The sequence below is a fragment of the Cylas formicarius genome, unplaced genomic scaffold (genome assembly GCF_029955315.1).
Source record: "Cylas formicarius isolate icCylForm1 unplaced genomic scaffold, icCylForm1.1 PGA_scaffold_1__22_contigs__length_36826433, whole genome shotgun sequence".
Classification (NCBI taxonomy): domain Eukaryota; kingdom Metazoa; phylum Arthropoda; class Insecta; order Coleoptera; family Brentidae; genus Cylas; species Cylas formicarius.
In genome coordinates, this window is record NW_026844264.1 from 21,100,025 (window position 1) to 21,126,491 (window position 26,467).

Here is a 26,467-nt window from a genome sequence, read left to right on the forward strand (position 1 = left end):
CGAATAAAAATATTTCGGGATTTTGGTGTAACAGGCGTTTTTTTTTTAGAGAAATTGTAAGAAACTATTTTGCATGTGTATTTTTTTACAAATTTCCAGATAACACTTTTAAATGAAAATGTTTCTTTCGTCACTGACACGCAACATCATTTAAAGGTCGTATTTTGTTGCAGAGTAATTGTTCAATAAAAACAATTAATATTTTTATCGGTGTACATAATTTATTGTCTCATCTTTTCCTATTTACAATTTAACCTTGTGATGTATAATTATTTACATCTAAAATTATGCAATATAAATACAACACATAGCAGGAAATAATAAACTAATAACCGGACATTCACATTATAATAAGTCGTGAGCAAAAGGAATTATCATTAGATAGTATTACCAATTTTGAAACCGACTAAAAATAGAATAAAATAAAGTAAATAAATAATTAAACAAATAGATAAAATAATTTTATAATGCAACAAAAACTATTACTTTTAATCAATACTACCTATAGCCTATTTAGATCCTTGATGTTTTTTATTTAAACATTAAAATCAAATATTGGAGATTTACATAGATATTTTAAAATTGTTAAACACTCAGATAAGCAATTCCAATGACACATTATGTAATAAATAACATTCGACCAAATAAATTTTAATAAAAATTGTAAAAATAATTATTTAGTTTCTATTTGATTCGCATACTTCTTTGTTTGTTCATGTTCGTCAGCATTAAGGAAATATAAGACGTTAACAGATCGTCCATTTTGTAACCCAACAATGTTTCGCACAACAATTTCGACCCTCTGACTAGATTACCAATGGTCATGTGGAAGTAGTTGTTTCCAGATGACCAGTTAGAGATTCGTGTGAACGGATGCGTCACCAATATGTCCTGAAACAGAAAAAACACAAAATGTTAATCTGTAAGCATCTGATTTGCATGACATGCAAACAAACAAACTACGCCTATTAAAATCAGCAGATACCTTTGGTAATTATTATAATAATTAATTCCGAACAATGGAACGAAAATTAATTGAAAATTATTACCGTATGAATCAAAAACAGGAAGCCTCCTGTCGTGAGAACAATAATACTCGATCACGATACTTACATAAGCAACGCGGTAATCTTAATGGTTACTATCGTTAAAATGTGCTCTTTTGAATTTCCAGAAATAATATAAGGGGACGGTACTCCTTTTCATGCACAAGTTGAAGGCATATAAAACTCTACGGAGCTAGAAACTTTCCAGGGTAACATTTTTCAAGAATTTTTACCCGGTTAGGCGAATGTGGATCGTTTTATAATAATAATGTTGGTTGGACGACCCAATAGAATAACGGAAATCCCGTAAATATTAGGCGTTTGGAAGCAGCTACGCGAATGAGTAAATCCACCGTCTCAAGACTTCTCAGAGAAAAGTTGATTCCTTACTATTTTACGCCTGTTCAATTTTTCTTGTCACAAAAAAAAACATAAGAAAACTTTGTTTCTGAATTATTTTTTACGAGGCGCGAATTTTTAAATGACGAAATAATGTCTATTAGGTGCTGGAAAATCCATGTCTATTAAGAGAGAATCATTCTTAACATGAATTTTCCATCAATGTGCTTTATTTTTGAAACTTTTTTAAACGGACCATTTGGAGCACTCTTAAAGACTTTGTCAACGTGTTCCGTACTATACTTTTTCTGTGAAAATTAGTTTTTGGGTACATTTTTGCAAAGCAATAGAAATACATTCACTGATTGAGACACTCATGTAGTTACCAGAATTGTCCGCGACCATAGTTAACGCAGCTGGCGTCTTAAAGTGATACTTTGAGCAGGCTTGGTCTGGGAATATTTCAGTATTTCAGAGAAGTACGGAGTACAAACGATTTGTAGATTACACTTTAAGCATCTCTTAAACTAAATTCAAGAATATTTAAATAACGTAACTTTCACTTTTAAGGACGAATATAGTAAATAGCATTGATTGACAAAAACTGAACTGAGATATCCTATACTTGATGAAAATCCATTTATCAAAATAACTAAGAACTAAAAGTTCAGATTTTCACTAAATTATATATTTTTACATGACAATTGTTTCGACAACACCCTGTCTTTATCAAATGTAATATTTACAAACTACCTGCTACTATATAGGTATACCGAAATATCACCATAAAACCTTAATTAAAGTTGTTGTGAGAATTTAAGTTCAATAAAGGAGAGGTATTTAAATCTAATTGATCCTTAAGCAATACATCTGAATATCTCATTTTGTTAATCTCCATGGCTTCCAATTAATTTAATTTTCTACTTTTTGTGGCTGTATGTAAAATATCCAAAATTGTCGTCAAAAATATGTTTGTCTGTGGCCAAGCGTGTAGCATAATTAGAATCTAGATTATTGTTTTTAAACGCTCTTTTATGTTTGTTAATGAGTTTCTTGAAGAATCTACCTATTTGTCCAATATAAATTTTAGGACAAGATCCGCATTTCAACCTGATTTTTGAGATTTTGGACATTTCGTTTTATTGTTTTTTAAAAATTTTCCTATTGTGTTGTTAGTTCTGAAAGCTATTTTTAAACCACATTTTGACAAATGTTTTGAAACTTTTTCACTAGGTTCTCCTATGTATGTAATTGTTTTAAATTGTTCGTGTTATATATTAGGTTTCGGATAAATAAAGTTTACTGGTGTCTGGATTTGTTTTTTATTTATAATTTTATCTATAATGGACGGATTGTAGCCGTTGTTCAGTGCAATGTGTTTAATGATATTAAATTTTTTGTTGTAATTTTCTGTTGAGAGTGGCGTATTAAGAAATGTGTGTATAAAAGAGTGAAATGCAGCCATTTTGTGTGCATAAGGTTGATTTGAGCTGTAGTAATTTTAATCGTATAAAATTCACTATCGAGATTGAACAGGATAACTCTATTAATTTTTTAGACTTAACTATCATGACAGCGCACAACAAATTAGATTTTTTAATTTATCATAAACCTTCACACGCGGACACAATCATACATAACAGCTCAAATCACCCTTATACACACAAAATGGCTGCATTTCACTTTTTTATACACAGACTTATTATATTAATACGCCACTCTCAACAGAAAATTACAACAAAGAACATCATTAAACAAATTGCACTGAACAACGGCTACAATCTGTCCATTATAGATAAAATTATAAAATAAATAAAAAACAAATGTCCAAAATGTCAAAAATCCGAACTTTTAGTTCTTATTTACTTAGATTGACAAAAAAGGATGAATATTTTGAAAATATCTTCATATTTGCAGGATGTTTCAGATTTACATTTTTTATTTCCATAGGGCAAAAAATGTTGAGTACCTATTAAAAGTTCTAGAGAAATAGGTAAACACAATTTTTGATATTTAGCATACTGCCTTAATATGCAATCTCAATTTTTGAAATATAGCATTACTATTCTATTTTTAGTTTATTTTTTAATTTAATATAACTGAAATATTTAATTCAAACTAAAATCTTTCAAATTTAACTTTCGTTTCAAAAGGCTGATGTTTCATAGATTGGGACAAATTCGAACATAACAACGAATTCTTAAGTTCTTTCTTTCTGATCCCTATTTAATCTTTTAATTAATTAATCTTGAAATTAGCAGGCGCCCTCTTGAGTTGATTAAAATGCAAATTGCATCAGATAGCTTTAAAATATAATAAAAAAAATATACAAGATGTCCAGGTCTGCATTTATAATAGATTTTTTTTGTACTTATTGCCAAGTATGAGCTATTTTGTTCTTCTACAGATTTATAGTTTATATGGAAAATAGAACACTTACATACGCATACACAAACATAACTTACCTTCGTTCGAGGATGAATGAGGCACACCCCGTGTTTGTTAATCGCAATGAGAAGCATCTGCGGGTAGTTCGGATCGGTAGTCTGTTTCACCTCGAAGAAAGCCGATCCAAAAGTCGGCCACCTGTATACAATTTTCAGGAATGCAATTTTGGCGTCGTCGGGATTCATGCCCGCATCTTGATTGTACGCGGCCACTATGGACCTCTTCCACTCGTTGACCGACTGCATTTTCGTCAAATCGACCGGAACCAATTCGCGTAACATTTCACTGGAATGATCAATAGAGTATTTGATTTGCTACCGGATTTGGATTTTGCTTTGTATTTTCAACTTTTTCCAAGAACTGCGCTATAGTGGCCCCAATTCCTCACATTTCAATGTTGCAATAAAAGACAATGTTTGTTATTAAATATCGCTAGAACATTGAAAATATTGACCACGGGCTGGTAAATAAGAGTTCCAAATTTTAAATCGATGGCTTAAAAACGGCAGGAGTGATTTAAGGAAAACACCCGGTATCTCCTAGGTGATGCATTTTTATCTTAAGAGAAATTAAGAATCAACCTTTCAAATATTAACTTTTCTAGACACCCGTTATACGATTGTTTTTAGAAAAGTTCTTACATTTAACGTAAGCTTAAATTTAATTAACTTTTCGTTGTTCAGGACAATCTATACAATTTTTCTATTTACAATTTTCTATTTCTATTTTTCGCACAAAATTGGAGAAATGTAAGCGAGTAGGAGCAGTATTAAATGCCTACCCTTTTTGACAGTTTTTCGAAAATGTGGCTTCTTGTTATTTGTATCATTTCTACTCTAACAAAATAAAGCACAAAAGCAAATCAGTAGAGGCAAGAGCAAATAAAAATTTACAACGGGTAGTGTCTATAAAATTTATTACTAAAGTAATGTTAACTCTTGTTTTAAAAAATGACGGCTTATTAAGTATTTGACATCATTTGATACGAAAAAAAAAATAGTTTTTCAACATTTTCGGAATAACTACCAAATTAGTAACATATTAAAGAACATATTGGTAACCATATAGATGCACAACTTTTTTTTTATGTGCATCGGTTTTTATGCACAACATGTTGTGTTAATATTACTGGCATTACGCAAATTAAAATTGAACATCGTTTAACAGATTTGAGAAAACATTCAACCAAACATAACACTTTATAAAGGATGTTATCATGAGGCGTATTGTACACGTTTTGTTTATAAAATTCCATACAAAAATTAGAAGTAAAACACTAGTCTATACCAAAAGTGAAATCCTAGGCGGATGCTGGAAAAATGGGCAGATGACCAGAGCAATGGCGCCCACTCCAGAGCGAATCCTATTTTCTCTCTCTTAATCTTTGAGGTATTTAATGTTGTAGTCTATGAACAGTGAAAACTAGGCATAAGTCCAACAAAAAAAAAAAAGAATTGGTGCTAATTGAAATAGATCACGTTTATTAATCACAATAAATTAATCTCCTCAGCCAGAAAAAGAAATTCTGCGCTGTATAGGTTATCCCAATTTCGACTATTTTGAGAGATAAGTCAGATCATGTTGCGTTTAAGGCTGCTTCCTGGATCTTTTCTATTTTATCACATATTTTTAAGTAACTTTTTCAATGCCGCTCTCGGAATAAGTATATGGAGCGTGGTCAAAAAATTATTCCATCTTACTTTATTTTTTAAAGTTTTGTAGTGCCCGTCTTATACTACTTTTCTTTTATATTTTTTATTGAGTTTTGTGGGAAATAAGATATAGAAAACGCGATACGAGCCTGTAACAGAAAAAAGGCACAATAAGAAGAATGTTAAAATGTGCCAATATTGGACTCAAGAAAATGGTGGTTAACATCATTTCCAAAACGACGGGTCATTTATGGACAAAACTTACGGTATATCTTGAAGTTCTTGCTTACTCTCGCCGAATCTGACCCTATACACCAAGGCAGCCAACTTAATGGCCTCCTCTTTGCTACACTTGTGATATCCTCTGATCAGTTTCGGTAGTTCCTGATGAAAGTGGAAAATTAAGTCTGCGTTGCGATCTTTGCCCGGGACGGTGTTGGTCCACAATTTTTTCATGAAGAAAACTTGGTAAGAAAATTGGGGCGTTATACCGTCTCTTGTAGGTCTCGCTTTCCTAATCCAATCAGTCAAGTGCCGCACGAAATCGAAAAAGAAATCGCCTTCCGGCACAGAGATCACCTGCAATGACGTCAGCCGCTAATTTCTGATATTATATCTTAGTATTTATATCAATACGCCGAAAATTGGTAAGTATGTACATATATTTAATTTAACAAAGGACGGTCAAAATTGTGGTTGTCATTTAAGATTTCAAAATTGTCCCCTCTCTCCAGCAATGGGAACGAGCGGTGGACATGTATAATATCATTACAAGTTTTTTTTTATTCAATATTTAATTTTTTGAAATAATTTTTAATATTTTTATTAGCATGAGCAATTGTGTATTCCAACATTTTCATATTTTGGACAGCCGATGGTCATTATATATGAATCAATTTCTACAACGAGATTATTTGCTAACAAAATTAGAAAATAAATAAGGTTTAACATTTGCATACATAATTTAACCAAAAAAGGATTTTTTTTTTTTCGTAGGTGACAAAATGCATTTGCGTAAAAGCATTACGTATCATAATACATGAAAATTCTAATATCCAATCCATCTTTCCGCAATGTACATTGTTTCCTAAATGTAATAACGATGGCTTTTTTTAAAATAAAATATCATATATTTAATTATACTCTGGAACAGACAATTGCAAAAGTTGTATACAAAAATTTGGAAAAATTTTCTTCTTTAATTCTCCGAAACTTTTATTAGCTCCACCTGAATCATCAAATCGATAAGGTGCGTTTATAATTAAAATTCTAAAACAACATTATATTAGGCACGTGACTTGTTTTTATTATTTATGACAAATTAACCAATATAAAATTATAATGCCAAACCACAAAATTCAACATTAACAAAAAAGAAAAATGATAGAAGTCTCATTATTTTTGGGTAAAAGAGGAAGAAGAATGAAGGAATTGGATCGAAAAATAGCAAAGTGATGTAAGGTACTTTACCTTGTCGGCAATCTTAACAAACAAGCTAAAACCCTCGCTGGATCGAAGGCTTAACCTCTGACTAATGTTCCTGCAAAAGTCTTTTGCTCTGGTACTGGAATCGACCTCAAAAGCTTCATCGGTATCGTCCGGAAAATAGACTTTATGGAAAATTTGAGTCGTTTTATGTTGTATCGCTTCCACCTCCACCTGATGTGGGGGATATTTTCTCTGTCCATTTCGAAGAGTCCTTTGAAGTCGTTGCAATGAATCTTGTGATATTGGATGGCGTCGGCTCCTGAGGAATGCGGTCAGTTCCTTGAGAAGACTTTGAGAACACGTGAATAATCCTGGAAAGAAATATTATATAAGTGCCCAAAGACAAGCCTATAGCCATTAGATATATGACTAATAATACAACCACTTTGGAAATCAACAAGACCTGCGAGTTTATATCTCGCTTTCAATCATATGGCTATTAGATATAGTGGTGTTAATATGGTAAAAGTTCATACGCCTCAGGTAGCTATACTATTTTCATAGAGAAGGGACTGATTTTGCGTGCATACCTCTGCATTTCAGTGACCTACAATTTAACTCTTAACATATTTAACATGTTTTTTATAGTTGCTTCATAAGTTCCCGTATTATCGGCATAAGCAGGGCATCTATCTCTTGTAGCCATAGCTATATGCTTTTAACCAATGAAACCATATGGTGTTTTACAATCAACACGACCGCTGACAGTAGAACAATTCCATAGTTTTCAGTTACGTGTCCGGAGACACTTTTTAAGCAGAATTAAACTGGCTTTCAGAAATTGAAATTAATCTTTGCCAAAACCAGTGGCGTACAGGCGTACGGGTTTGCCCTCGTCAACGGCAGTGATATTAGTTTTAGAAAATAAATTTGTACATGTAAATGTAACTTTTAGTGATACATAATCTGGAAAAGATGGAAAAATTTAAACACTTTTTATAATCAAAACGAAACATTTCAGGTTTAATTTTTAAATCAACTCTTCATATTTTTAGAGTGAATCTGTCTTCAAATGTTTTTCACCACACGATGATTTTTAAAATTTCTCTACTCCATAATAAGTTTTTGATATAAACTGGCTCAATCAATTAATATTTCAAGCAATTTGCAATTTATTGCTCAGATGTGTTATGTTATGTTGTGACGCTATATAATTATTTTCGCGTGTATTTAAATGATTATCATGTACATTAGATCCAATCCCTTAATATTTCTTCAGGATTTTTGGTCATTTCGAATTTGGACTCTAAATTTGGTAGTTCGCTATTAATTTTACATTTAGGAATGAATTTTCGTATCTCCTTTGGATATAACGTCTTTGAGCATGCACTGCACCGCACAGAACCCTATCGAATTAACTAGTCAGGAATATCTCTACGAGTACGTCGAGCCATTATATATAGAATATATAACCTGATACAAAGTTACCTCCATTTTTATTTCTATATATAAATATATCCAAGCCCTTAATATTACCAGGTTCGCATTGAATATCAGTTGTGGGATTTGGCTGTTTGCTGTTATTAATTTTGCGATTTGTGAAATAAAAAAAAACAGTAATATTTCCAAAAACAATATTCTTGCATTGTAATATATTGTACCTACTAAAATTGTCAACACTCATATTAAAACAAATGTTTGAATATTTAAGGAGAAAAAGGTTTTGGTTTACCTGTGGCGAGCCACATCAATTCCCAACCTCGTTCCTCAGACATCCGGTTCCTATTATCGGTGAGCTGTTTCATGATCTGGCAATAAATTTCGTCGCGCAGTATTTCGTGTTTCAACGGCCCGTCGAATATATGGTCGGTATATTCGTTGCCCAGTCTGGGACGCTTGGAAGGCAAGTCTCCCATGTATTTTAATATGGCTGTGTACGCGAAACATGCTTCCTCTGAAAACACACTTTTTTCGACGCTTTTTAAGAAAATAACCTAAACTTGCTTACCCGCCAACTCTTCCTTCGTTACTAGTTTCTTTAATAAGGGTTGTTTGATAGGTTCTCTCGAGTGTCTCCACAGTTCATCAAATCCTCTACGACCGCCGCTCAATGTCAATGATTTGGACATGGTCCGTTTTATAGGAGGTCTAAAGTGATCCATAGCGTATTCGGCTAATGTATGAGGTTTGTCTCTCGGAGCGGTACCATTCATCGAATGGTGACTCAATCGCCGACCGTTCTCTACTTCTACAAACAAATTGAAGCAGGAGTGTAAGTTTCAATTCTTGATGACGTTTTCATTTTACAAACCTTCGACAGAAAACAGCTCAAGGATTTCTGGAGGCGGTTTACTCATGCAAGACAGCACGTATACGGTTTCCGCTGGAAAATCACCTTTTTCGCCAGTACGTTCGCATCTAAATAGGTGAATAAAAAATTTGATTTTTTCGCGAACTACTAAATCGATTTCGGTACATGTTTTTTTTAAATTGTAGCTTAAATCTACAGAAATATTGCTATGAAAATCCGTTTTATTTACAGTTAAGTTTTAGGCATGTACAGAATATTTTATACTTTATGTTTGCAAGATTCTGTCAGAATTCCGGTTCCCATTAATAGGTGTCTCTCTGAGTCAATTCATAGCCCCAGCCAGTTGCCTTTACGTAGTCCAGACCTTAACCCAATAGAAAATCTATGAGATTAAATGTAATGATGTGGAAAACATCAAGTTCAAATTAAACCACTGTTTGAAAGTATGAGCCTGTAGAAGTAGGTTATAAGGAATAGGAGAGGAAATACCCATCATTGCCATCTTATTCGCTTAATGTTTATAATTTGGTTCAAATGTTTTTGAAATATCGCAAAAACAAAAAAACAAAATGATGAGGAAAGCTGGGGTTATGCATTAACTTAGACAGGCACCTAATAGTGTTGACGGAAATTACCACATCATGTGACAAACACTTAGAATGAATGAATGAATCATGAATGAAATATCCACGGAGCAAAGACTATGTTGGAGTCAATGACTGATAACAGTGTGACAGTGAAATTCTTAAAAATATTGTTTGGTAAGGCACTGCATTTATTCATTAGGCTGATGGATCTCAACTCGCAGCTGACACTTATAAACAATCTGAACCTGCTTTCATGTGCTGGGCAATTGTCTATCTTTGCAGCCCATTTTCAGCTGTTATGGCAACTTTTCAGTGCAAAATAATACCTTTTGCAGTGATACTTTTGTCCACTTTAAGATTACTTTTGTGAAACTAAATAGATCTAATTAAGTACAACCGGGGCGGTGCAGCCCTGTAGTATTCATAAATTTCATTCACAGCTTTTGTATGACTAAAATTTCACGGAGGCTTTACTGTACACTCCAAAAATTAACAGATTTAATGATTTTTTCATTATATATGCAAAACACGAAAAAATGTAAAGTGCCATTAAGATAGTACAATCAGTATCCTGGGATTATTTTTGTCACAACTAGGTAATCGTTTTCTTCTGTATTATCTTTTTTTATTATATTATCTAATTAATCTCAAAGGTGACTCACGTTGTTATACCATGTGCTTTATCGTCAACAACAACGATAACATTAAGTTGGTAACACGGGCAACATGTCCTTGAAAATATTTAGTTTGGATTCATCAAAGGTTTTAATTACGGTTCATCAATTGGATGGGAGAACCGAATCTAATGTACTCAAATTTCATATAAAGGAATTGGATGGCATTTCTTGATATTACTCATAAAGACTGGATTTTGGAGTGTCCACAGAGTAATTGATATATTTGAAAAAATAACCAGTAAAATTCTTTCGGGATGCCGGACAGGTCGATGAGTTAAAACGAAGATGTACCTACCTTCCCACACACCATCCAGAGTTTAAAACTGTTTCGCCCGTGCTATCTTCTTCTAAAACTATCAGATCGCCCTTTTGAAAAGTCAAAAAGCTCGACCCTTCACCGGGCGCTTTGTAGTCCTGAAGCGCGATTACGTATTTCGATCTTTTCTTTAGACCCTCTGAAAATTAAAATGTCGAATTTTTAATTAAGAAATTATTACTGTTAGAAAAACAGTTGAAATAAGTGTATCTATCTTTTTTTAATAAGGTTACATTTATTAACATTAACATTACATTAACGTCAACATTCAAATCCGTAAATAATATCTCGGAAAGCTTTTAGAGTGGATTTTTTCCATTAAAATTAAAACGTTAATACTTATATTGTCCAAGCTATCAATATTTCCGGACTTAATGTACGAATTAAAATACACCTGGATATGCTTGACCGTTTGGTGATACTCATTATAGATTTTCCAGGTTGTTGGGAATTCTGTTCTAAGTAAAAAAATAATCTTGAAAAATCTGAATTTTCTATCTCGGTTATTAGACGAATTTAATGGAAGTGTCGTATAGTTATTTACTTCGAAAACAATACGCAAACGAAAAACGCATGCTGTGAAAACGCATTCATACCTAAGAAGTAGACGACCAGATCTCTGATATCTTCAGCGTTGGGACTTTGGAAAGTAAACTCTTCTCCCCTCACAGTGTTTAAGCTAAACGTTTGAGTGAAGACCTTGTTGGTTTTATGGCTAGACACGGTTGTAATTTGGGGAAACGACAACTCCAACAGGACCTGCTCTTGATCGTCTACAACGTAAACGCCGGTCCAGTTTACCGCGATGATCACGTCGTTCTTTGGCAAATCCGGACCCGAGTTTCTGTACGCTTCGTAGAACCTCGAAAACAGCAACGGCCATTTGAACTTGGCGTAACTTACGACATCCTCTTTCACGCGTAACGCTGGCACTTTTTCTTTTACGTAGTAACTTTTTTTATAGGCTTGTACGACCAGAGCGCCCCATCGATCCACTGCTTTTTCGACGCCCGTGAGACAGTAATCCGGAATATAGTTCGGCAGTAACGTGACCAGTCTCTCGACGTTCATGTCGGTATCGTAATCGATGTAGTACTGCTGGGCGGCAATCATTGCGAGATCTTCCTCCTTGTCGCATCTGGAATAATGACTGATTAGAATACAAGAACGCAACTATAAATAATATGCGCATGCGCGATCATTGGAAATCTTGTTTTTAACCAATAACACCCGTTATTTCAAACCAACCAATAAGACCTCGCGAAGTTTAACAACCAATATGGCCGCTGACAATTCGTCAATTCGCATAGGTTTTTAGACAAATATTTTCTCAAAATATTAATTTTACCGTTCTGAGGCGACTATATTCTGTAATAGCTATATACTTGTAATCAAGCAAGTACTAGATATACGAAATTTCATGTTTATAACCATGAAACCATGAAATTCCATAATAATAATAATAATAATAATAATAATAATAATAATAATAATAATAATAACCTAACTGCATCTTATCTATAGCACAATATTGCATAGTTTACATAGAAGGTCGTGTTACTCAATGATGGGTAGATAGCTAACCCCAAATTGCCGCATAAATGGAACTTTGCTACGAATTCAGGTTCCTAAGCCGTTTACAAACTCGTGATCAGTGAAGTTTTTCCAAACAACCCTGTAATTTTCTAGTCCCAAATTGCCACATAAGTGGAACTTTGCTAAATTTAAGCAATTAGAATCCTATGTTTCAAAATGTCTGGTCTCGAAGTCGAAGAAAAAAATCACCTAATGAAACATTTCGCAATTTTGTTAAAATTCTCAATTCTAAAACTATAATATAATATAGTGTGACCCCGGAAATCACGTCAACCACCAATTTTTAACTGACCTGCAGACCTTGTTTGTTTTATATTTTTTCATATGTACCATGTACCATCATTTTGTGTCCTATATTAGTTTTCCAAAAAAATAATAAACCCTGCATTGCATGTTTCGCTGGATATTCCCTTGTCAACCATAGTGGTTAATTAAAGGCGGTGCTAGAGAATAAAATAAAAATAATCAAGTACGTATAATTCGCTTAAATTAAACAAACCTATGCGAAAATGTTGTAGGTTAGCTAATGCTCCACTCGAAAGTTTAAGGTTTTTCAATTAGAAAAGAAAAGAGTTTTCACCATTTTAAAATGTAATTTTTATAAAAAATAATCAAAATTAAATTTAAAATTAAACAAAATAATAACAAAATTTATAAAACACTCGGTCTCATATAATATCGAACCTTTCTAAACCAAAGCGTATTTATGGCGTCATTTGCACTAGTCGTTCCTGAAACATGGTAGAAAGGCTCAGTAGATCATTGTTTATACCAAATCAATATAAGCTCCAGTACAAAGAGAATACATTCAGAAGCTACCATTTTTATTAATAGCATACAGGACATTAAACTAGAGATTGGGCATCCGAACATTATAAAAAGCGTTGTATTGGGCTCGAACTACTTTGGTTATTAGATTCAAGATGGTGAAATGAAAATGAGCATTTATTTTGTCAAAAATGGAGAAACGCCGACTCAAGAGCTGGTTCAATTTTTGAACATTTTGGGATAAGGGGAATTTTCTATTTAACTTTTTTTATAATTTTGTCTTGGACTTTTTATCTGGTAGCCTTTATAAAAAACATTAAAGGTTCTTGAACCAAATAGCCAAACAGCGTTGCAATATTGATATTACATAATAATGAGATGCCCTGTATACTTTAAGTCATAAGTCTAATCTGTCTTTTTTACACATGAATTTCATTATGAAACTTAATTATTTCGGATAAAGATATTAAAATAATGCGTTGGTTAATCTTTTAATTTCGGTTTTAATAAATTTCAGACTGTTACGAATGTTTAAAGAAAAAACTACTACTCACCTGTATTCACCAAATTTCACTCCCCTCACCACTTGCTGGTATATCAAATTGGTGGCCACTTGATCTTCCGTAGGTTCGTGCCACGGAGTGAAAATCTCCTTCCTGAAGAATAGCCGCCAGGGTGCGTTCCTCTCCTGCGCGCCCTGCTCTTTCGCGTACTGCTCACACTGCGAGATAGCGTCCATCACGTGATCCCCACCGCTTCCCAGCGAAGACACCTTGTCAAACAGAGCGATATACAAGGAAAAGCCGAACTGATCCTTTAATCCTATTTTATCCGACAATTGATTGCATAGTTCTCGCGCGGTAGTAGCAGAATCGGCTAAAAGGGTCTTGGTGTTACCATCCATAAACGTGATGGGTAACATTATCGGCTTTTTGGACTTGGTCGCTTGAAGCTCTAACCAGCTCGGCGGTTGATTTCGCGTGCCGTTATTGAAAGTGCGTTTCAGCCTTTCCTCGCAGTAAGGGGCGTAACCCGGTGGACCTTGACGGATAAATGCGCGCAAATAGTTGACGAATTTCTCCGATGGTGCGAAGCAACCGACGCATAATGATAAAAGGATCCATCCTGAAAAGTAAAAAAGGTAAAAGTTTTTTTTTTTTATTGATATTGATTATAAAGTCCAGTCAGAGCAGTGCAAAGCACTTACGTCACGTAAATTTTGGTCTTGACGCGGCTTTTGAAACGGATTTCAAAACTGACAAACAGAATTCCTGTGTCAATTTACAACATCCAATAATGAACTACATAAAGATGTCATGCTATGACGCAAATGCACAATTGCTCTGAGTGGACTATGCCTAGTTTTTTGTGTGTTACAATAACAACTGTTAATATTTTTCTATACATCGAATAATAAATGAGATCATATAATCGACCAAGTGATTCCCATGGTAGAGGGTTACTTCGGTCTCTTTTTTTTACTAACACTGCAAAAGGTTCGTAATCATTTTTGTAAACCCAAATTGTTTCTCCGTAGCATTTCATTAAAATTTAAGGACAAAATTAATTAAAATTAACAAGCAGGTTCTCAGAATAATAAACAAAATATAAATAAATATAAATTTTATGGTATTTTTAATCAATCGACACAAAAAAAATTGCCCATTCAATTCCACAACCCTACTGATACCTAATTTATTAATTTGTTATTTAAAAAGAAATTGCATTGTTGACTTAATTACCTCTGTCGAATTAATTAAATTTTGTTTGTTGATAATAAAATTTAATAGCTTTCCCTAATTAAAACAAAATACGGAATTAATGCTACAGAGAATTTGAGGGATTAGAATTTGTGCGCAAAAATCGAATTCTTAAAAGATGTTGATTGAAAGTGTAAATATGTACCGCAGCACTCAGGCAGCTTGACAAAACGCTCAGTCGTTCATCGCAAGTGTAGTGATGAAAGGGTCGTCTCCCAAATATAATTCTAATCAAAAATGCCAATGAAAAATTTGTTTAAAAAACTGTATTTTCATGTAAATGGGTTTTATATCACACAAAAATTTATTTTTGCATAAAGTTATGTTTATATTTTAAAAACACAAATTGCGTAGTGTCTACCACCAAAAATTAGCAGTTACAACAAAATATCCAATTATCATCTGGTTATCGTTTTCGAAACACAGGTATTTATTATTAAATCACTAGTTACCTCTTGCATGCGACGATTTTGACGGATTGTTGGTTAACTGCTTGCAAATCTGACAATAGATCTCGTCCCTTAGCTCTGCCCTCAAAATTCCGTGTCCTATAATAAAATGCAATTTTTCGAGGTTGCTCGTGGGTCTAGATTCCAACCACGAATGATAACTATCAGCAGTGTACTCCTCGTCCTGCAGTTTTCGTCTAACATCTTCGCCCAGCTTATTCTTTCGCTTAAGTGTCAATGAAACGAGCTTGTTCCGAATCGACCTGCAACAATATAATTCGTGACATCAAATAGATGAAATCTTTCAACAGTACCTCGGTTTTTGCTTGAGGAACGACTCAGATTCCAAATTCATTAGCTGCGCTTCTTGGAACTCTTTGCTTCGGATGAAATTCCTACCCAGAGTGGCTGTCACTTTGGACATCACAGATGTGTTATCTCTATCCATAATGTGATATCTGGGCTCAGGTAAATCGCCAGTAAATCTGAGGATTGTAACCCATAGCGCCTGAGCAGCCTGCGAAAAGATTCAAAATGTTTATTGTTTACAATAAAAGAACTCACCACAGTTAAAAAAATCTTAGTGCGTTTTTTAAAATAAAATGAAAAACATAATACGGTAAAATAAATGCAGATCAACAGAACAAAGCAATTGTTTCGTTGAGAGTTCTTAACCAACCAATAAGTAAAAAAAAGCATAAAAGATACATATGTTAAACAAGCATTCACAAACAATACAATTTATGAGTCTGTAGAAATCTCAACAAATGTATATATAAAGAGCGATAGTGGAGTTGAACTAAAAACAACCGGCCGAGTTTTATTGCTGCGTAAAGCTAGGGGGATTTAAAATAGTAATCAAAAATCATCTGCTTACGAGCTGATCTCCCTGAGTGTGCAAGGGTAACAACGAATGCTTGAGCGGTTTTTTGGAGTATTGGTGGCCGACGTTTCCTTGAAAATACGTGGCGGCGAATTTTTGAAACTTAAACTCGCTCAGATCTTCTTCGTCGTCAGACATCGTTTGCATGGGACTAATAATTTCGTTTTCGTTGGGTTGCGATGGCAAATCGTTAAACACCGATGTTTCGCGTCCTAGAATAGAGCAGTGATGAACGTTATTGTTAAAGTTTCGTAAAACATTACCGGTTCCGGGCGTTTCGCTCGAACTATCGGGTAGAAAATCAAACATGGCTTCAACTAGTTTCGAATCATCTACGGGTTCATCCGCCTTTCTCGCAGCGTCATTAATTATGTTCTTCTTCATCTCCATCCGTCTGCGTTCTTCTATTTCCAATTCTATTTCTTTTCTTTCCAGTTCGTACATGCGTTCTCTGAAATTACAAATTTAATATTACGTGGGCGACAAAAAGGGCCCGTCCCTGTTGACGCTCGAAATATTAATAATAAATAATAATAACTCAGACTAGTCTAGTACCTGTAGTTTTGTTCTGCGATTTCCTTCGCTCGCTTATTTCCGGCGTCCTTGAGTTCTTTCTCCTCCTTTTTCTTCAATTTCAACGCTTCCGAGTGCTTTTTGTGTTCGAATTTGAGTTTCTTATACTTTCTCTGTGCGATCATTCTTCTGACATGTGACTGTATCTTAATGATGGCCCACATTTTATGGCCGTATTCTCTGCGGACTAAATATCCCCTAGAGTGAGCCTACAAATAAATATATTAATTAACTTACCTCCCCAGCATAAGACTAAAATTTTGTACCTGTAAGCCTACAATGTGACCTCTTAAATGCTGGAAACGGTGCGATAGCACCCTGGCTCTTATCAAAGCCTGGAGCCTCATATAGCCAACTCTCATTAGTTTGTAGCGTTTTCTTTGTGCGTAACCTTTCCAGTACTTTTGTATTGTGACAGTAGCTGCTTTTAATCTTAAGAATCGTCTCCTATATACCCAGCCCTTAATAGTCTTCTGCAATATCAAGATCTTTTTCGTTATGACCCTGTCGCGTTCTTGTTCGAGGTACAGATCATGAGCGTCTTTTAAAAATATTTTGGTATGCCCTAATTGGTAGTCAGATCTTCCTAAAAGAGTATCGAAAAATAAGTTTGCCGTTAGTGCTCAAAAATGCGTTATGGTTTATTAGGCGGCTGATAAGCATTTCTGTCATTTTACCTTTAATAAATTGAGCTGAAAAAATCTATGCCCGAAGAAAACGAGAAATATAAAAAATACAAGTTCGGAAAGAAAAAGACAAGGGAAAATGGAGAATGAGATGTGAGAAACGAATATCATCTATAAAGCTACATATCAATAAATAATAAATTAAAACTTTTACCACAAAAAATATCATGAATTTTCTAATTGATTTAATTGTTTATTATATTTAATGATTTATTGTACTGTTGAAATATTATTTTTCGGTAATTTAATTTTCATCAATTAATTTCCACTATATAATTAAATTGACCGCCCCAATTCACAGAAAAATAAGCAATGATAGTGATTTGACACATTCTTTTTTGATGCTGAATAAGACAGGATCACAAAAAAGTTTGAATTAAAAAAAAACGAGCTATGTATATACAGAGAAAAAGTAATTGTTTTTTTGAGTGAGAAAAATATTTTTTAAACAAAAAATTATTAATTGCATATCAATTAAATGCTACTAGTTTTGGTTAATTGTAATCGAACAAAAAATACCATTAACGTACTCTTGCACACTAAATCAGAATCAGAAATTAGAATATTAGTAGGTTTTAGAAACTTAAAAGAGGTTGATTCGGATATTGAAAACAGTGAGTGAATTAAAATGAGATTTATATCACGTGCGTATTGACTAAATGGAGTGTAAAATTCATAACAGAATGTTTCCAAACTGAAATATGATCAATATATTTGGGTATTTTTTTACGTTAATACTTTCAACCGTAACTGGCGTAGTTTACCTAATTTTTATTAACATTAATATTAAAACGCAATATCTATATAACACCCCTCAAAAATAAAAGCTGGGACCACCCAATAACCAGAAAAAGAGATTGCAACAAGCACAAGCGTAAAAAAATTGTTTTGATATGTATGTATGTGTATAGTTTATGAAGGATTGTGATACGTCAAATACATTTATTTTACAGATTTTAAAGCTGTCTTCCTGGCCCTGAACAATAAGCCTTTAGGTGCTTAGTTTTTGTCTTTTCATTTTGTCAATTGTTAATTGTCAAAATTTGTGAATTTATGGTAAAATGCGTCTGAGGTGAACCTAACAAATGTCACAGAAAAATTTGTTTATGTATTTAAAAAAAAATGCGTGCTGAAATGTTTAAAATCTGTTATAAATTTAAAATTAAAATAAACGACAAAAAGACTTATTTTTCTCCCGCTCCTTGTAGCTAAAAAATTACTAAGAATCGTTTTCAGTTTCAGTCCAGAAATTCATTTATACTATTAAAATGGGTTATACATACAATATATTATTTTGACTTTTAAATAGTAATCAAATGCCCACAGGGCAACTAAAGTTTAAGTACTTAGGGCTTTCTTGCTAAATGAAATTTTATAAAATATATATATTATAACTTTATTTTGATTGTAGATAAAATATATCATTTAGTTTAGTTTTCGCCAGCGCGGAATTTCTTTGTTTATTATTTCTGCATGCAATTAAAGAGGGTTTTGTTTAAATAATTTCTTTTTACGGACGTGAGCCGATCACAAAAAGAAGCCGCTTTGCGGTGTTTCGTGAGAGTTCGGGTCTACTTTTGATGCGTACGGACGAAGGGTTTAAAAGCAGGTCACGACACTTGACCACGGGCATTATGTATTAGACGATTAAACTAAAAAGACGTAAAAGACGTGAGTAACGCGGAAAGCCGTGCCGGTTGCTCTTTTTCTTTAAAGACGTAAAAGACGTGGGTAACGCGGAAATCCGTGCCGCTTACTCTTTTTCTTTAATAAGACGAAAGACGAGTAGACGATATGTTAGACGAAAGACGGGTAGACGAATTGTTGTTGTCCATGCCAAGTGTAAAAGAAGTTGTTATTGTGCGCTGTGTAAATAAGTGAAAATATATTCTTATTTAATTTGCCAGAACGTCGGACTCTGTTTATTTCCTCAGAAAGGTTCTGAGGACTAACGATAAACAATCCTACATGATTATATGAAATTTTAACCAACTAATTTTAACTAACTGACAAGTAAAATACAGAGACTTTCTTTTTTCGTTATTTTTCGACATTTTAAACTGGAGTTTTGTTTAGAAAATCAATGACTACGGTGAAAACTCTCCATAGCGAAGGGACTCATTTTTTAGTTATAAAGAGTTACTGTGATGGTTGGTGCTTAGTTACAGTTAAATGCCCGACATTTACCTTCACAGGAACATAATAAATTTTCCTGAAACAATTTCTGCTCTAAGTGGGACCATTATAACGAAATAATTTAATTTATTTTCAATTCAAATTGATTCAGCTTCTTGACGGACACTACGTGATATATATTTTTTAAGTTTGTATTACTTACCCAAAACCATCGAACATATTCGCGAAGTTGCCGCCTTGCAGTCAGTCTTATGAGACGGTGGTACGCCTGATATCAGGAACCTGTACCTTTCGACGAATTCGCCGAAGGTGTGCCTGATCGGATATCCTGCTCTACGAATTCGTATGGTTTCCATCATACCGGAATACCTAAGCTGACGACAACACAACGTCCGATCGAACAACATCGGCTTCTTATATTCGTTCGGCTTGATACATCGAATAAAAAACGGTTGACAGTTCGATAACGTTCTCATTAAAGAATCCAAAGACCTCTTGAACTGAGAGGACAGAGTCGGTGTTTTCTTTCTAGTTTCCGAACCCATTCCGATATCGTCAGCGAATAGTTGTTGGAGGAATTTGTTGTTGCTAACGGTCACCAACTGTAGCAAATCTGCGCTAAACGTGTCACGATTCTTTTCCAAGAAGTTCCTGGTATCGTAAATTACGATGCCCGCAAAATGATTCAATCCGAAACTAGTATTAATATCCGATTTCGGTTTTAGATAATTCCTATGGGCTCCATGTTGCTTGTGAAGTTTCGCCAACATCGTCTGATCCGTCCCTTTCGGAAACTTACTTTCCTCGTCGATCAATGCCATTATGTTCAGTTGCTTTATAGCGATTAAATCCAGAGCGTCTTGATTATCGACGAACTCTATGTGTTGCCAGTTGATACCCTCCAGGTTGTACTCTTCCTGTTCCAGCTTGAAGATGTGCCGTACGAAAAACTGCTGCAAATTTTCATTGGCGTAGTTGATGCAAAACTGCTCGAAACTGTTATTGTCGAAGTTTTCAAAACCGAATATATCCAACACGCCTATGGAGCTGCGTTGGCGTTCTTTGGGACGGTAAATTGCCGAATTGATTTTTTTAACTATAAAAACGAACAGTCTTCCGTAAATGCCTTTCACGAAGGCGTCCCTAATGTCTACACTTTGATCCCGTGATAGAGTGGAGACTACTGTTTCCCCGTGAGCAAATAAAGTTTTTCTCGTTAAGGCGTCTATTAAGTGTTGTACCTGAACCCCTGAAAATAAAGCATGTATAAGGTACCATTATTTGAAACGAAATCTATGTATACAGGTTGTCTTTTTCAGTATGACTAACCAAAGTAACGAAAACTAACCAATTTTGCTCAGCTATGTTTTGTTTGATTAAAAAGTTCACATTAACAAGATATATGTTGTTAAAATTATATTTTATAAAACTCGTAAGCAAAAATATTGAGACCTATATATTTCTAAAGTATTTCTTTGCTGTTAGCCGTTTTTATGGGAATACTTAACAGTTTTTTTCGTTAAATAATTGGGATTTATATATAAATTACACTGACATTTACATTTACACTATGTCAAAAAGTTATATTGCATAAACTAAAGCGCAAAAAAGATCCGCCATTTTTATTTATTAGGGATGGAATTCATAGTTGATGTTTGAGGCATCCTCAGGTAAAGAAGACATTAATAATATGACGAATGCATAGTACCGATCTCCAAAGTTTGAAAATTATCCTTAAGACGCGAGGCAATAAATGCAGTTCTAAAGCGACCGTACACAGCGCCCTCTGTTGGCCACATGAAAAGGACATTTAGTTTATTTTTACAAAAAATCGCGGTATACCAATTTTGAAGTTTTAAATATATCCGTTAATCTTGTATAATACTCAATAATATTGACTTCCTAATTGGTGACAGTTTACAATAATTAAAAGCAAAACCAAGAAATTAGATTAATCAATTTATATCGTAATTTCTACGCCAGTGGTTATTTTCTATATTTTTGTTGGTCATCCAGTTTGCTGCAAAAGAAGATATACGTTCTTGAAAAAAAAAGTTCTTTTTGAAACATTCTCGAATGTCATGAATGAACTCATATGCCGGGAACCTTCTCTTAAAAATATGTCACATCAACTGCGATGAACGCGTAATTAAATTTAAAAAAATGATCTACCTAGCAGGTTTGCCACCCTCTGAACATTTGTCGGGTCTGGAATTTCGGTCGCATCCAAATTATCCACCACAGTCGCTTTGTATTTGATATTGCCGATATGCAACAAAGCAGCCAATAGTTTCATTATCTCCCATATCTCGTGGTCCGAGAACAGCAGCACCTTCATCGCACTTCTGATATCAGCGAATTCGGCCGCATCTTCTCGTCCTTCGCACGTTATGCAATTTCCCTTAAGGAGCATTTTTTTTAAACATCGCTCCATTTAAAGGGCGCATATAAACTTACCCCCGTGAGATATCGATATTGACTAGCAGATTCCAAGTGCAGTTTTCTTTTTTCTTCCTTCCCCAAGCCCGCCAACAGGCAATAGAAGATGTGATAGTTCCTTTCGTCCGGATTTTGCGAAACTATTCTACTTTTTTCCAGCAAGTATTGCTCGATTTTGGCCCCTTCGATTACCCCGTTGGCACTGAAATGTATGTCGATGTATTTGCCAAACCTCGAACTGTTGTCGTTTCTTACAGTTTTCGCGTTACCTAAAACAACATTTAAATAAGTGAACGGGTTTGTACTGAATCCAGGCAATATCGATTTTGTGATTCCAAGTTTACTTTTTTTATACACGTTAATACTAATGGCAAATAGATGTAGCAAGGTATTGTTTTAATTTTGATTATTTATCTTCCTTCAAACTCAGTGATATATGTTAACTTTTTTTGACGGCGACAATGTGAATGTCTAAAATAATTCTATGTGTATATAATGTCTACAGTAAATTCTTGTGTTGTATATATTCAATATATAATAATGAAACATGTTAATATGAATATGTCATATGATCACATAATAATGTTTACCCGTTATTTAGAAATCGAATATTAGAAATTAAAATTGTATTTAAGTAAATAGTATATTTTAAGTATTTTTTTGAAACAATATACTCCTGAAAAAATACATGCTGCCATTTTTTTACCAATAAATTTTTTAAAACGTTAGAACAGACTTAAATATTTAAAATTTTTTAGGTATATCAATTTGTGTACGTTTTTTCAGAGAATTTTAACAATTTAGATTATTCAAAATATATTATCAAAATATTAGTTGATTACCAAATAATAAGAAGTAATTAGACAAATATTCCTTAATTTATATAAAAGACCACGACAAATACAAGGTCCAAATTATTAGCCTTCTTTTTGCATTGTAAAATTTGGCTAATTTGATATTAATGAATGAGAAATTTTTTTTTTGTATTTATAAAGCTTATTTTTTAATAGTTATAGTTAATAATTACAGTACCGAAAGTTGACTGCTGCATTAATAAACACTTTTGCATATTAAGTATCTCAGTACTCCAGATTTTTTTGTTCGTATAAATGAAATGTTAAACTGAAATAAAAAATGTCCATAGATCCCATGATTTCAAAGCCCATACCGTTAAAAAGGCTTTATTAATTATTTGAGCAGCTTTTAAATTTGACCCCTAAAATAAAGTTTCTGATAAAATAAAAATCTTGCCAAAAGTTCTTCTAGTAATTTAATGTTTGTATCGATATATTAAGTATTTAATAAGCTAATGCAAGTGTCGCAACTAATTACAGATTCTGAAAACCAACTTCTTCATCATATACCTACCGCGACAAGTTGGTGAATGTATGATAACTTATGAGCCCTTACGAAAAATAGTCATATTTGTATGAAGAAAAGTTGTGTGCAAATGACAATTTGTGGCAGTATATTTCAAGAAAAATAAGTTGAACATATTAAATTACCTCAATTTGAATTGCAAATAAAAAAAATATTCCACTTTACAAAGTTTTTAGGGCCTTTTAGATACATCTAAACCATCTATTAAATTGAAATGTGTGAGACTATAGATTGTCCAGGTCGCATAAAGCCAACGTTTTGTTAATATTGCCACACACCATATTCAATCTTGTACCTTGGAAACCGTTTCCGGACAAGCGTTCATGCGATTATTTTTTATTGTTTCGGAAAGGTAAACGCACCATACCGCTTGTATTTAGATAAAAAAGCAATGTCCGCTAGCGCGCGTTGCAATTACAACCAACTTGATTCCGCAACGGGTGATGACTCATATTTTTTAAGCAGGTGAAAAAATAATAATTGCAATATCAGCTTTCACGAAAGTCGCCGACGATAACAATAAAAACCGCAGAAAACGATTTAAAAACGTGAAATTACTAATCCACCATTACCCGTTTAGATCGCTTTGAGACGCAGGAATTATTGGACGCTGTTTTCTTACCAAACGCTTCGAGGATGGGATTGGCTTCCAATATTTGCTGCTCTATCCATGAGTGTTTGCCGCTGATGGCCGCTAAATACTGCAGAATTAATTTTGTACTTTCCGTTTTTCCGGCTCCAGATTCTCCCGAAATTACTATGCATTGATCTTGCCCGTACCTGAAAGCACACATATGAGCAATTAAGTTGTGCTTTCAAATCACATTTTAGTGATGAGAAGGAGCACGTTTGACGTGATAATTACCTGCGCATGTTGCCGTACGAATTGTCCCCTATGGCAAAAATATGTGGTGGCAATTCTCCAATCTTTCGCTCTTTGTATAATTTAATTTGCTCGGCAGTGTAAATAGGAAGAATTTGATAAGGATTGACTGCTACAAGTATTGAGCCTGTATACGTCTGAAACAAATGCAATAACAATTTAATAATCAATAACTGTGAGAAAGAAGATTTGTCGGAAAAAGAACCTTAATGCGCAAACACATTTACTGAAAAATAATTGACAATTTTTCCGAATCTTTTAATATTCATTCAGCAGCGTCGTGCTCGTCGTAGACCGTGCTCCGATATGCAGTAAATATAGACCAAAGTGTAAAAAAACAAGAGCGCCGAGTACCTTCATTCCGTAAAGACTAGGAAAAGCAGAAGAGATAATAATTAAATGTATATTTTCTTAAACCAAAAAATTATGTAACATGAATAAATTGGCGGTTTGGACTTATCAACTTCAGCTTAGACATTGGAATTATTGAATTATTGAATTGAATTGCTATAAATCATTCACTTTCCGTATAAAGACGAAAACTTGCCTAATTATTTACTTAGAAAACGAAAAAATGTTTAGAAATGTTTGTTGTAGGTACGTATTGGGTTAATTTTTCTTTTAAAGTATTTTTGCTGTTTCTTTGTGTTTTTAATTTTGCTCTTAATATTTAATTTGAGAATGTCATTGTAGATAGGTCCATATAGCTAAATATAACTAATTCCTTTCTTGCTTTGCAAAATAACCGGAAAACGAAAAGAAAAAAAAAAGACCGATTTAAAAGTTTGCGTTTTATCTCAATTTTTTTTAATTCGCAATTTTAATTGACAAATTCTAAGTAATACTCATATATCGGACGATAGTAAAAGTAGCACCGGACTTAATTTTTTATAAGGACCATACTGCCTAGATACCGAAAGCGGAAACGCGTAGTTACCATTCATGACCTAGATCGTCCTAAAATCATGTCGCAATTTAAATCGCAGATTATAAATAACCGTATTTTCACTAAATGGATAGTTTACAAGTGCACACGGTTCCAATTACCATACCTTGCCGATTAAATGGTGTCTGAATCTAAATCGAGATCTCTTTATACCGACTGGCTCCGTGTCTGCGTACGTGCTACCAATACTCAAAGAGATATCTAAATTACTAGACACGCGAATCTAGTATTGTGCTATGCACGGTACATGTCGTAAAGCAGTAAATTTCAGGCAGATGAGATTTTAACTGTAATGATGCTGGGATGCATTCACAGTCCCTCATTACCCACCAATACATTTTTGATAATTTTAAATTGTGTACCTTAACTGCAGTGTTTTTTGCATGTAATAAGCTCAATTTTTTAAAAATATTTAATGATAAAAACTGCATGGGGCAGTATTAATGGAGCGTTTTTTGATCATTTAGAAAATTTTCTAGAATTCAACATCTTACCACAAATGAATACAAGTTTCATATTTAATATTGCAATTATACTTAGTTGTAAAAAATGCTTGTGTTGAGCGGTTTTTAATCATGTATTCCTGCTATATTTCTTAATAGTTGTCAATTAAAGACATTATCACCTGTATACCTTATTGGATTTTGTGTTCTTCAGTACTAACCAAAACTGCATGAGGTAGAGTTTTAGTGATCATACTTATGCTTTCAATTACATACATTACATTACCGAAAGCACAAAAAAACCCTTACGTTAAACCAGGCTAATCAAATTAATCTAATTAATATTAACACATAATTTATTAGGAGCATCTGATTTATTATTTACATTAAAATAACTGTAATTTTGTCATTACTTCTTAAAACATATACCGGGTATTTTATGAGCAATATTTTAAACTGGTATATAAAATAAGAAAGTTGTGTTCCTAGGTTGCCGAAGGAATTGTAGAAAAAATACGGGTATATTCCATTTCACTTAAACAAGTGCCCTGATAATGAAATTATAAGAATCAGAAATTTTCATAAATAAAAAAAGTTATCAACGTATTTTCAAAATAATTGAAATGAATTAAAAACCTTATATTTCGGTTGATAGTAAAGTTTTTACAATTAGGATTTCTCAAAAATGTTAAAACAATTACGGACACCCTGTAACGTTAAA

General features: G+C 33.6%; 1 protein-coding gene across 5 annotated transcripts in view; it reads right to left on the bottom strand.

Annotated features, from left to right (window-relative positions):
* Positions 1-212: 212 nt before the first annotated feature.
* Positions 213-26,467, bottom strand: part of LOC132696120 (myosin-VIIa) — a 41,017-nt gene continuing 14,762 nt past the window's right edge. For 4 of the 5 annotated variants that reach the window (XM_060660749.1, XM_060660746.1, XM_060660747.1 and 1 more), the window contains exons 4-23: positions 24,340-24,494; positions 24,097-24,254; positions 22,113-22,363; positions 21,828-22,056; positions 19,858-20,904; positions 17,100-17,419; positions 16,816-17,042; positions 16,255-16,711; positions 15,692-15,894; positions 15,381-15,640; positions 13,723-14,293; positions 11,401-11,942; positions 10,784-10,943; positions 9,225-9,331; positions 8,922-9,161; positions 8,646-8,867; positions 6,956-7,284; positions 5,751-6,064; positions 3,851-4,118; positions 213-891 (exon numbers count right to left, since the gene is read on the bottom strand). In XM_060660749.1, the coding sequence (XP_060516732.1) occupies positions 685-891; positions 3,851-4,118; positions 5,751-6,064; positions 6,956-7,284; positions 8,646-8,867; positions 8,922-9,161; positions 9,225-9,331; positions 10,784-10,943; positions 11,401-11,942; positions 13,723-14,293; positions 15,381-15,640; positions 15,692-15,894; positions 16,255-16,711; positions 16,816-17,042; positions 17,100-17,419; positions 19,858-20,904; positions 21,828-22,056; positions 22,113-22,363; positions 24,097-24,254; positions 24,340-24,494 (6,267 nt within the window). In that variant the 3' untranslated portion in view covers positions 213-684. The remainder of the gene's footprint in view (positions 892-3,850; positions 4,119-5,750; positions 6,065-6,955; positions 7,285-8,645; positions 8,868-8,921; positions 9,162-9,224; positions 9,332-10,783; positions 10,944-11,400; positions 11,943-13,722; positions 14,294-15,380; positions 15,641-15,691; positions 15,895-16,254; positions 16,712-16,815; positions 17,043-17,099; positions 17,420-19,857; positions 20,905-21,827; positions 22,057-22,112; positions 22,364-24,096; positions 24,255-24,339; positions 24,495-26,467) is intronic. The other variant, XM_060660750.1, reaches the window with a different exon arrangement.